The 13,050-nt window shown below is 46.2% G+C and overlaps 1 protein-coding gene across 13 annotated transcripts in view; it reads left to right on the forward strand.

Annotated features, from left to right (window-relative positions):
- Window positions 1–7,284, forward strand: part of slmapa (sarcolemma associated protein a) — a 123,043-nt gene extending 115,759 nt beyond the window's left edge. For 9 of the 13 annotated variants that reach the window (XM_055647540.1, XM_055647543.1, XM_055647545.1 and 6 more), the window contains 3 exons: window positions 458–629; window positions 2,080–2,217; window positions 7,120–7,284. In XM_055647540.1, the coding sequence (XP_055503515.1) occupies window positions 458–629; window positions 2,080–2,217; window positions 7,120–7,212 (403 nt within the window). In that variant the 3' untranslated portion in view covers window positions 7,213–7,284. Of the gene's footprint in view, window positions 1–457; window positions 630–2,079; window positions 2,218–5,090; window positions 5,184–7,119 lie in introns of all 13 variants that reach the window. The other 4 variants (XM_055647541.1, XM_055647546.1, XM_055647550.1 and 1 more) reach the window with 1 other exon arrangement.
- The last annotated feature ends 5,766 nt before the right edge of the window (window positions 7,285–13,050 follow it).

Here is a 13,050-nt window from a genome sequence, read left to right on the forward strand (position 1 = left end):
TCCACACAGTCCCCTCTGATAGTCAATGGTACCATGTCCGTTTTATTCTTCCTAAAGTCTATTATTAATTCCTTTGTCTTTAAGGTGTTGAGGAGCAGGTTATTTTCTTCACACCACACTGTCAGCTGCTCCACCTCATCCCGGTAGGCGTACTCGTCCCCCGCGAGCTAGCGAAGAATTAGTTTGAATTGTTAGTTGGGTATTATTCATGCCTACTATATTGTGTTGTGCTGAAGCAAAGCAAGAATTCCATTGTCCTATCTGGAACACATGACAATAAACTCTCTTGAATCTTGAAGCTTGATAGCATTGAGTGCTGCTTGATAGCATTCAGTGCTGCCAACTTAAGTGATTCCATGCATGTAGAAAGTTCTGAAAATGTGTGTAATAATTCAACTGGTATTAATCTTTGTTGTAAATGGGTTCCACCTAAATGCAAAATAACCACCTGTTACAGTGCCCAGCAGCAGAGTATCAAGTTGTCCAATGATGTCAGTGGGTTGGAAGTTTCCCGCAAAGAGCTGGAACAGCAGGTTGGAGTTTTGAAGGAACAACGAGTGCAGGAGACAAACGGACTGAGAGCGCAGCTTGCACACGCTGAGAATGAGACGGAGAAATATCAGAAGCAGGTAACTTCACCCATTACGAGTAGTGTTATTGTCAAGATGACGTGCTGGGGGAGTCGTGGCCTCACTGCGCCAGAAATCTGGATATGATGTGGACTTCAGGGCATTTAGTTGTGTTACACATAGAAACATAGAAATTAGGTGCAGGAGTAGGCCATTCGGCCCTTCGAGCCTGCACCGCCATTCAATATGATCATGGCTGATCATCCAACTCGGTATCCCGTACCTGCCTTCTCTCCATACCCTCTGATCCCCTTAGCCACAAGGGCCACATCTAACTCCCTCTTAAATATAGCCAATGAACTGGCCTCAACTACCCTCTGTGGCAGAGAGTTCCAGAGATTCACCACTCTCTGTGTGAAAAAAGTTCTTCTCATCTCGGTTTTAAAGGATTTCCCTCTTATCCTTAAGCTGTGACCCCTTGTCCTGGACTTCCCCAACATCGGGAACAATCTTCCTGCATCTAGCCTGTCCAACCCCTTAAGAATTTTGTAAGTTTCTATAAGATCCCCCCTCAATCTCCTAAATTCCAGAGAGTATGGCACACATAGGGCACTGAACACAAGGTGACACAGTTGGGCAGCTGGTTGAGCCATTGACTGCCCTAAAGCACAGAGAGCCAGGCTCGATCCTGGCCTCGGGTGCTGTCCATGTGGAGCTCACCCCTTCTCACTGTGACCTTGTGGGCTTCCACCCACACCCCAACGATGTGTGGGTTTGTAGGTTAAATGTCCACCAGAATTTCCAGTAGTGTTTGGAGAGCGGATGAGAAAGTAGGATCACATAGACCTAGTGTGAACTGGTGATCGATCGATGGTCAGTGTAGGCCGATGGACCTGTTTCCATGCTGTATCTGCGGCATGGTGGCGCAGCGGTAGAGTTGCTGCCGTACAGCCCTTGCAGCACCAAAGACCCGGGTTCGATCCCGACTACGGGCGCTGTCTGTACGGAGTTGGTATGTTCTCCCCATGACCTGCGTGGGTTTTCTCCAAGATCTCCTGTTTCCTCCTGCACTGCAAAGACGTGCAGGTTAGTAGGTTAATTGGCTTGGTATAAGTGTAAAGTCCCTAATGTGTGTAGGAAAGTGTTAGTGTGTGGTGATCGCTGGTCGGCGCGGACTCGGTGGGCCAAAGGGCCTGTTTCCGCGCTGTATCTCTAAACTAAAATCTTTCGATCAATCAAGTGCATGTAGGAGCTGATGCATCAGTGGTCACATTCTGTTGCTGCACAATGGGGAGAATGTCACAGAGAAAGCTTGGGTGGAGGGAGGAGACGGAACCACATTTAACTAACAGCATCGTTGGAGAGTGCCCATGATGATAATATGAAGTTAGCAAAGCATTTGTTCACTCAGAATGATTGATTCAAGTCATGGCACAGTTTAAAACCAGTGCTTGTGATTGTACGTATCATAGTATATGTGAAGTTCTACCATCATTGATTTTCGTTCCAGTATGATACAGATCAGACCATGTATATGGAGGTAAAGGAAAAGCTCGATCGAACTCTGAAAGAGAACGAGTCCATCACTGAAGAACTTGAACGTTATAAAGAGAATGTAAACTTGCTACAACAGAAGGGAAACAATAATGTAAGCCATCTCAATTATTTTTCCCTGCCCAGAGTTTGGAGTGTTTTTATGCCTAGTCTCTTGAGTTTGACTTCATCTGAACTAATACGTGTTGGGGGATATTTGCTAAGTATGATAAATCAAATCGCTGTACTACTACTAGTCACTGCTGTGGTAAATTATGGCTCATGGTTTAATGACGATTTGGATAAGATTCTCCACTCTTTCCCTGCCAAAACCATCACATTGATGTTGGAATATAGTGTCTGTGACCCCTGGCTGGAGATTTAAATGCCTATGGCCTGGATTTAAATGCAGTTGGCCTTTTACTCAGGGGATGATGTGCCTGATTATTTTACTCTGAAACACCCTGTATCTCCATATTCGGTATTCATTTCCTAAATGAAGTGGGAAAAAAACAAAAAAATGAAGATCGTGGGCTCTGCTCTTAGAAACATAGAAACATAGTTTATATGTGCAGGCGTAAAGGCCATTCGGCCCTTCGAGCCTGCACCGCCATTCAATATGACCATGGCTGATCATCCAACTCCGTATCCTGTACCTGCCTTCTCTCCATATCCCCTGATCCCTCTAGCCACAAGGGCCACATCTAACTCCCTCTTAAATATAGACAATGAACTGGCCTCAACTACCTTCTGTGGCAGAGAGTTCCAGAGATTCACCACTCTCTGTGTGAAAAAAAATGTTTTCCTCAGCCCTAAAAGACTTCCCCCTTATCCTTAAACTGTGACCCCTTGTCCTGGACTTCCCCAACATTGGGAACAATCTTACTGCATCTAGCCTGTCCAACCCCTTAAGAATTTTGTACGTTTCTGTAAGATCCCCCCTCAATCTTCTAAATGTCTTGTGTTAAACCAAGAATCAACTTGTGTTAAATCAGCTTGGGTTGGTTATGGGTGATGCACGGCAGGCCTGATCACTTGTCTGTAACACAATTTAGATGTAAAATAGGGACAGAAACACTTGCAGTTTCCAATAGGCATCTCATTCCCATTGCTCGTTCAACATTTAGAGAGTAAGTCTTCACGCACGGTCAGAAAGGAGAATTGTGTGCTCCAAAGTGTATTGGGGAAATCCATCTCCCTGCAACGATGAGGAGAGGTGAGAGTCAATCCATTACATGTGTGAAGATGACTACCGGCGGCCAGTGCTCACATTTGTGCTGCTGTTCCAGTGGCGTAGTGTGTGGAAGGCCCTGCCACTGAGACTCATTTTAAATTGGGCTCCCTCCATGTAATTGTTAAATGCACTAGTTATTGAGGTGTTCTTTGTACCCCTCTTACATCCTTGACCTCCCCAGTTTTCTTTTGGTTTTCTCCACAAACTTGGTGCGTAGAGTCCGAAATTATTTTGTAAGGGGTGCTTGATAATTGCTTGCCTACGAGGGATGTTGAAGGAACAGGAGACTCCAAGGGAGCGTTTGATTCCACTGGTTTGCTGATGTGGACAGTGGTGACGGTGCGACCTTAATGGGGAACCATCTCCTGGTGCACTAACCCAGGAGATTGCTAAGTCTGCAGCAGGGCTGGGGATGCTGGGCGTTCCGTTACAGTCCCTCGTATGTTACATTCAATGAAGTGCATTCCAAGAGCAGTCATAGTATTAAGTGTGTAGGAAAGAACTGCAGATGCTGGTTTAAATCGAAGATAGACACAAAATGCTGGAGCAACTCAGCGGGACAGGCAGCATCTCTGGAGAGAAGGAATGGGTGACGTTTCGGGTCGAGACCCTTCTTCAGACTGATTCAGTCGGGAGTGGGCGGTACATAGATAAGTAAGTGTGTAGCTAAGGAAGTGTAAGGTGTGAAAACAGCACCAAGGGAATGGAGGTCAAGGGAAATATGGAATAGATCACTGTTGGTTGGGAGAAGCTAACAACAAAGCAAGCAGAGGTAAAATGTAGTCGGAGACAGTAAGATGGTCGGAGAACTGGGAAGGGGGAGCGGATGGAGAGAGCGGGAAAGCAATGGCTACATTGGAATATATTCCCGTGATTCAAAATCTGTGCAGATAACTTCCACTGGAGTGAAACTTGTACAGAGATTTATTATTCTATGTGGTAAAATCATTGTTAATTCACAGTAGTTGGTAACAAATAGTAACTAATTTGTTGATAACTATTTGGCTATTAATGGTAACTAATTGCTAATTAGTTGGTACTAATTGTGACTAGTTACTAATGATGGTTAGTAACTTATTAGTTAACTGGTTATTTTATGATGAATTAGTTACTGATGTTAAGTTAGTAACTAATTGGTTAATTAGTAACAAAGTAACTGTTTAGTTGCTGTTGGTTACTAACTAACTAATGGTAACTAGTTAAAGGTAGACAAAAATGTTGGAGAAACTCAGCGGGTGAGGCAGCATCTATGGAGCGAAGGAATGGGTGATGTTTCGGGTCGAGACCCTTCTTTCAACTTTCAGAAGGGTCCCGACCCGAAACGTCACCCATTCCTTTGCTCCACAGATGCTGCCTCACCCGCTGAGTTTCTCCAGCATTTTTGTCTACCTTCCATTGTTCCAGCATCTGCAGTTCCTTCATTAAACAACGGTAACTAGTTAGTAACTTTGGCTGCCTCGAGGTTAAACGGTGTTAAACTGTTTCCCATGCCTCTTGCTAATTATAATTTTGAAAAGTAATGTCAGGAAATATTGTCCATCGATCCAAAAATATATTTGAGAGAATTTGGACCTGATCCTGATGTGTGGGCAAAATGGTGAAATATGTTAGTGATACGATGTTTGGAGTCGGTGCAAGGGCCGTGTTTTCTTTCCCCTTGGTACAGTCGAGTTTCAATCCCCTGAAAGTGGCCACTCTGTGTTCTGCTGCTTGGCACCCGGTCGGTGACTGTGACTATCCCTTCCCTCCCTCAGCCTTCCACCATTTTGCAACCCATCCCCGCTGTAGGCGTGGCCCTAATCCTGGCTTTCCTGTACTGGTGGTCCGCTCACCTGTGGTAGATCAAGGTACGCAGCTACAATCTATGTCTGCGTGTTCCTCTCATCATTTGTGTCCTCTCTTCACAAGATGCATGAACAGTCTGAATGCAGCGTTAACTTGCTAATATGTACAATACAGGATCTTAATTTGTGTTTACTGTTTGTTCCACCTCATGCTTTATTGACTGACTTCTTACATGTTTAAATATAACCAGGTGTGTGTTTTGTTGCCCGTCTCCCAGTGTTTTGCTCTAACATGCCACTAATGCCTCTCTAGCATGTCTATATTTCCTGCCATGTGCTGAATAGTCGTACACTGTAGGTTATAATTGTGCAGCAGGTTGGGGTAACACTTGATTAAAGACTCCGTGATTTAATGTCCATGTTTCAATATGTTTTTTCTAATATAAGCATTCAGGTGAGCGATATGTGTGAAATTACAGAATTTCAAAGTAACATTAGCAAATTTGCTGATGACACAAAGCTGGGTGGCAGTGTAAACTGTAAGGAGGATGCTATGAGGATGCAGGGTGACTTAGACAGGTTGGGTCAATGGGCAGATGCTTGGCAGATGCAGTTTAATGCGGATAAATGTGAGGTTATCCACTTTGGTAGCAAAAACAGGAAGGCAGATTATCCAAATGGTGTCAAGTTGGGAAAAGGGGAAGTACAAGGGGTCCTTGTTCATCAGTTAATGATAGTAAGCATGCAGGTACAGCAGGCAGTGAAGAAAGTGAATGGCATGTTAGCCTTTATATCAAGAGGAATCAAATATAAGAGCAAAGAGGTCCTTCTGCAGTTGTACAGAGCCCTAGTGAGATCACATCTGGAGTATTGTGTGCAGTTTTGGTCCCCTAATTTGAGGAAGGACATTCTTGTTATTGCGGGAGTGCAGCGTAGGTTTACAAGGTTAATTCCCAGGATGGCGGAACTGTCATATGCTGAGAGAATGGAGCGGCTGGGCTTGTACACTCTGGAGTTTCGAAGGATGAGAGGGTATCTCATTGAAACATATAAGATTATTAACGGTTTGAACACGCTAGAGGCAGGAAACATGTTCCCGATGTTGAGGGAGTCCAGAACCAGGGGCCACAGTTTAAGAATAAGGGGTAAGCCATTTAGAACGGAGACGAGGAAACACTTTTTCTCACAAAGAGTTGTGAGTCTGTGGAATTCTCTGCCTCTGGAGGTCGGTTTCTCTGGATGCTTTCAAGAGAGAGCTAGATAGGGCTCTTAAAGATAGCGGAGTCGGGGGATATGAGGAGAAGGCAGGAACGGGGTACTGATTGGGGATGATCAGCCATGATCACATTGAATGGCGGTGCTGGCTCGAAGGGCTGAATGGCCTATTCCTGCACCTATTGTCTATTGTCTCCTTATTTGGAATGGCGTTGTAGTGCAGCGGTAGAGCTGCTGGCTCTCAGCGCCAGAGACCCGGGTTCGATCCTGACTACGGGTGCAGCCTGTACAGAGTTTGTACGTTCTCCCCGTGACCTGCGTGGGTTTACTCCAAGAGCCCTGGTTCCCCCCCACACTCCAAAGACATGCAGGTTGATAGGTTAATAGGTCCTCTGTAAATTGTCCCTGGTGCACAGGGAATGGAGGGCCAATTAACCTACAAACCCGCACATCTTTGGGAGCGAACCGGAGCACCCTGATGAAAGCCACAACATCACAGGAAGAGCGTGCAAACACCACACAGATAGCACCCGAGGTCAGGATGGAGCCTGGGTCTCTAGCGCTGTGAGGCAGCAGCTCTACCTGCTGTGCCACCCTTCTGACCATTGCTGCCTCTCACCATGATGTGCAGAGTGATTTTATGTTAGTGCCGCGCCTCTCCACAGTGAAATATCAGGTCGTGAACTTGTTTTACCCCAAGCCGCTGCTTTGTAATTTTGGGGAAATGGTGGTGTACAAATTGCCACGGTGACAATTGTTTAAATTGCTTTCTTGTTATTTCCAGGGTGGATTCATCAAGTGGATGCCAGTGGTGGCAGTGCTGGTGGCAGTGACTGTCGTAGTGTTATATCCAGCATTGAACAGGGCCTCGCCCTGAGCCTGCCTGAGATCTCCAACCACAGAATGTCTCCAACCCCATTGACTCTGCCTTTCTTTTAGCACGGGGTGGGGGGGGTGGGGGGGGGGGGGGGGGGGGGAGGGGGGGGGGGCAAAAGGATCTCTTTCCATCCTTTTTACCTCTCTAACAAACACAGCTGTTTCAAAGCACGACAATAGAGTCTTTGCTTGAACTGTATAAAATGTAATTGTATATATAGAGAGAGAATAAAACTTGTGACTGGATTCTACTCTAGATAATGTATTATTTGTAGTTTTCCATAATTTTAAAAAAGGATTTGTTTGGGGTTATGTGAAGAGTAGTGGTAGCCTTACGCAAGGCTTCTTGGTACCAACATTTAAAAGGATGTGGAATTCAACGTTTTGGTTTCACTTCGGAGTTGTGTTGTTCCCTTTAGCTGCGGTGGTACAACCCCACCAACTGATGCACACTGGCCCGTAGAGCGGTCACTTTGTGGCAGGAACCGTCAGCTTGCCATCCATCTCATTCACCTGCAACACATCATGACTGTGCTGTTACATTGCAAACGTCAAACGCAATGCTATTGCAGGCCTTTCATGGGAGCTCGACTTCTCCCAAGTTTCAAACCTCCGCCTTGCTGAAGAGTTTGAAGGAACAGCCAAAAGCTTGCATTCTTCTCATCATTATTCTCCCCCACATAGTTTTTTATTATCATTGATAAACAGCCGAGTTGAGGTGTAACCAGTGAAGGTAAGTGGATCACAAACCCTTCCAAAGCATCTCCAAACAACCCCCTCTGTGCATCAGTCGGTGGGAAGCTGTGTATCGTTGGGATAGAAGCTGAAAGGATGAATGTCTGTTTGCGTTCCCTAAGATCAGGGATGTCTATGTTAGAGGCTGACTCAAACTAATTCTGCTGCACAGCGCGAAGCTCTTTGCTCAGATGTTAGCCATGACCGGCAACTAAAGTCTGCAGTCATCCAGCAGTGGCTTGCTACTACTGCCTTAATCACTACATTCCCAGGGCCGGCCTTCTGATGTCTATATCAGACAGCTGACATGTTCACTATAGGAGTCACACCAGCAAGCACTTTGTTCTAAAGCAAAGGACAGGAGAAAATGGATCATCACCACCTTGATTTTTTTTTTGTTGTTGTTGTTGTTGTTTGTCCACGAATCTTAGCCAGAATGAGTTGGAAATTGCCTTATTTGAGAAAAAGAAAACAAAAGAATTCAATTTTTACATTTTCAACCGCAGAATGTTGTTGCAATTGTGCAATGTAAATGGCATTGCTATCGGTACAAGGTTCCGCAGTCAAGCAAATGAAAGAGAACACTTTAATATAAAGCTTGTTTAAGATATTCTGAATGGGGGAAAAAAACAATCGATCTTCAAGGACATATTGACGAATCTGTTATATCATTGATTTTGAGCACGTTGAGGATGAATGTAGGGTGAATTAGGTGTCCCCGTCACCTGGGGATTTTTTTTGTTTTTGTTTGGTTAAATGGTTGTGTGGGGGGGGGGGAAGTAACACTTGTCCACCTGGAAACAAACAAAAACTGCTCAAAAGTTTGAAGGTAGACAAAAATGCTGGAGAAACTCAGTGGGTGCGGCAGCATCTACGGAGCGAAGGAAATAGCAACGTTTCGGGCCTACCCCTTCGGGATTCGGCCCGAAACGTTGCCTATTTCCCCAAGGGATTCGGCCCGAAACGTTGCCTATTTCCCAAGGGATTCGGCCCGAAACGTTGCCTATTTCCCAAGGGATTCGGCCCCTGAAACGTTGCCTATTTCCCAAGGGATTCGGCCCGAAACGTTGCCTATTTCCCAAGGGTTTCGGCCCGAAACGTTGCCCATTTCCTTCGCTCCATAGACGCTGCTGCACCCGCTGAGTTTCTCCAGCATTTTTGCCTACCTTCGATGTTCCAGCATCTGCAGTTCCTTGTTAAACACTGCTCAAAAGTTTGTCAGTCTGAACAAATGTAAGCTCTGATACTGCAGCTCAGCTGTGCACACACGTACACGCACACGCACACACACTCACACTCACACGGCAGTGGTTTTTGGTACCTCCTGTATATAGGTTGTTTGCAAATATTGTTCTGATATGCTGAATTGCAGAAATGATTTTTTTAAAGTTAAATAATTGTTTTAAATCTATTTTGTAAAAAAGGTTGAAAAGTGAAGTAGAATTTCTGGAGTACAAATGAAAGTAATTGCACTAACATATGTGATGTGCATGATTTAATAAAATAAAAGTTTGCTCTCCCGTTGTGACATTTTGAGTTTGTTGCTCAGAGAAGATGCATAGATGTAAACAAATATATAAAGCTTTCTGTCTGCAATAACCTTTCTTGTACTGTTGGTAGAGACAAATGCTGGAGAAACTCAGCGGGTGAGGCAGCATCTTTGGAGCGAAGGAATAGGTGACGTTTCGGGTCGAGAGCCTCCTTTGGACTTTCTTGTATTCTTACATGGTGCGGTTGTTTCTGTACAGAACTGCATTTAATGGCAATTTCCAATTCTCTTTAGACTTGAGGGAAACGCCCCGCAGAAACTGGCCCTTAGGCCCACCGAGTCCACGCCGACCAGCGATCACCCCCGTACACACTCGCACTATCCTTCCCACACACTAGGGACAATTTACAATTTTGCAGAAGCCAATTAACCTACAAACTTGTAAGTCTTTGTGGGAGGAAACTGGAGAAATCCCAGGTGGTCACATGGAGAATGTACAAAACTCCATACAGCAGTCGCAGTCAGGATTGATCCGGGGTCTCTGGTGCAGTAAGGCAGCAGCTCTACCTCTACAACACTACCACCCCTTAACAAATTGCTTGCCGTGAAGACAAGGTGCATATAGAGAGTTCCAGGACTTTGACCCAGTGACGGTGAAGGACTTAGACAATAGACAATAGGTGCAGGAGTAGGCCATTTGGCCCATCGAGCCAGCATCGCCGTTCAATGTGATCATGGCTGATCATCCCCAATCAGTACCCCGTTCCTGCCTTCTCCCCATATCTCTGACTCCGCTATTTATAAGAGCCCTATCTAGCTCTCTCTTGAAAGCATCCAGAGAACCGGCTTCCACCCCCCTCTGAGGCAGAGAATTCCACAGACTCACCGCTCTCTGTGAGAAAAAGTATTTTCACGTGTCCGTTCTAAATGGCTTACTCCTTATTCTTAAACTGTGGCCCCTGGTTCTGGACTCCCCCAACATCGGGAACATGTTTCCTGCCTCTAGTGTGTCCAACCCTTAACAATCTTATATGTTTCAATGAGGTACCCGCTCATCCTTCTAAACTCCAGAGCGTACAAGCCCAGCTGCTCCATTCTCTCAGCATATGACAGTCCCGCCATCCCGGGAATTAACCTTGTAAACCTACGCTGCACTCCCCCAATAGCAAGAATGTCTTTCCTCAAATTAGGGGAAGGGATATATATTTTCAAGCAAAGATGATGTGCAACATGCAGCAGTGATTGTCCCACAGCCTTGGTAAAGATGGTTGTAGATATAGGAGTTGTTGAAGAAACCGCGATGAGTGACCACAGATGGTACACGGACGCACGCTGGTAAGTAGATCCCAATCAGGACGCCTGCTTCCTCCTCGATGTGCCACATGTCTCGACTAACTGTTAGCTCTAGACTCAATCAAGCAAAAAGAGAATATTCTATTGTAATTCTGACATGCTTTTGCAATAAGGTTTTGGGAAAACACAGGTGCTCAGCCATTTGCCTCATTAGACCTAATCTCTCTCATTGCGTCATTGCCACTATGGGGGCAAAAGCAACTGCAGATGTTGGAATCTCGACCAAAATACAAAGAGCTGGAGGAACTCGGTGGTTCCGGCAACATCTGTGGAGGAAAAGGGACAAGCATCGTTTACATTGCACCCTCCAGAAATCTTCTAGTGACCCAAAACATCATCTGCCAACTGCCTTCGTAGATGCTGCCTGACCTGCTGAGTTGTCCACTGCCTTCGTAGATGCTGCCTGACCTGCTGAGTTGTCCACTCCCATCGTAGATGCTGCCTGATCTGCTGAGTTGTCCACTCCCATCGTAGATGCTGCCTAATCTGCTGAGTTGTCCACTGCATTCATAGATGCTGCCTGACCTGCTGAGTTCTTCTATAACTTTATGTTTTGTTGCAACAGGTGGGGCTATGTTTCTGGTGAACCCAGGAAGATGCTTAGTTTTTGGTTTGTCACGTGTACCAAGGTGCAGTGAAAAGCGGAAACATAACATATTACAATCGACCCACCACAGAATACAGATACATGATAAAAGGAATAAGGGGAATAATGTTTAGTGCAATGTAAAGTACAATACACTACAACTTTATTAGCCAAGTATGTTTTGCAACGTACAAGGAATTACATTTGCCAAGTCAGTCATACAAATAAAAAGCAACGGAACACACAAAACACATTTTAACATAAACATCCACCACAGTGAATCCTCCACATTCCCCACTGATGGAAGGTGAAAAAAAGTTCAATCTCTTCTCTTCTGTGTCCTCCCGCGGTGGGGGGCCTCGACTCTTGACTCCCGTCGCTGGCGGCTTTCAGGCCCTCGTGTCGGGGCAATCAAGCTCCTGCATCGGGGGGGATGTCAGCTCCCCCGTGCCGAGCGATCCCGGGTCAGAGCTGGTCGAACCTTCTGCGGCGTTGGAGCTCCCGACATCCACGGTCTCTACCCGGGACTGCGAGCTCTCGATGATAAAGTCCGCAGGCATCGATCCTAGGCAAAGGATCGGCTCCGATGGTAAGTCCGCACCCCGCGGTGGGGCCCAAAGTCAGTCGCGAGCGAGGCCTCGAGCTCCAAAATGTTCGGCTGCAGAGCGATCGCAGACACGACCCAGAAAGTAATCACATCTTCCGCAGGGTAAGAGGCTGAAAAAAATGTTTCCCCCTCCCCCACATCAAACAAACACATGCAGAAAAACAGACAGACTGTTGGCGAGACTGCCAATCGTACGGTGTCCGATCAAAGATAGTCGGAGGGTCTCTGATTGGGTAGATAGTAGCTCAGGACAGCCCTGTGGTTGTTGCTCGTATGGTTCAGTTGCCCGATTACAGCTGGGAAGAAATGGGCAATTTGCAAACAGCGATTTCATAGAACGTGCCGAGAATAGTCATTGGATTGCTGTGGAGTGGTGAATGAGTTACTCATCGGCCCATGCCCAAATATTGTCCAGGCCTTCCTGCATGTGCTCCATTATCGGATGTAGACAAAAGTGCTGGAGAAACTCAGTGGGTGCAGCAGCATGTCTGGAGCGAAGGAAATGGGCAACGTTTCGGGCCGAAACCCTTTCGGGTTTCGGCCCGAAACGTTGCCTATTTCCCAAGGGATTCAGCCCGAAACGTTGCCTATTTCCCAAGGGATTCGGCCCGAAACGTTGCCTATTTCCCAAGGGATTCGGCCCGAAACGTTGCCTATTTCCTTCGCTCCATAGATGCTGCTGCACCCGCTGAGTTTCTCCAGCATTTTTGTCTACCTTCCATTTTCCAGCATCTGCAGTTCCTTCTTAAACACCATTATCGGATGGATTGCCAGTGTAACATCATCTAGCTTCTGCCCCACTGATGACCTGACACAGCAATACACATAGAAAGGTGTGGAATCGCTCTCCATTGACCAGTAAACATTAACTCTTCACCATCCACCCCCGACCTCCCCCTCTCCCACACCCAACGGTCTGTCCTCAGCAGAGGTCTTACCTTTGTCCCCCTCCGTCCCCATCTCAATGAGTTCCGCGCCCACCATGACTTGGAGCGCTTCTACCGTCGCCTCCGCCTCACAGCGCACTTCCATGGGAAGGAGTCCTCGCCCCCCAATGATGACCCTTTTT

Source organism: Leucoraja erinacea, chromosome 16, assembly GCF_028641065.1.
Source record: "Leucoraja erinacea ecotype New England chromosome 16, Leri_hhj_1, whole genome shotgun sequence".
Taxonomy (NCBI): domain Eukaryota; kingdom Metazoa; phylum Chordata; class Chondrichthyes; order Rajiformes; family Rajidae; genus Leucoraja; species Leucoraja erinaceus.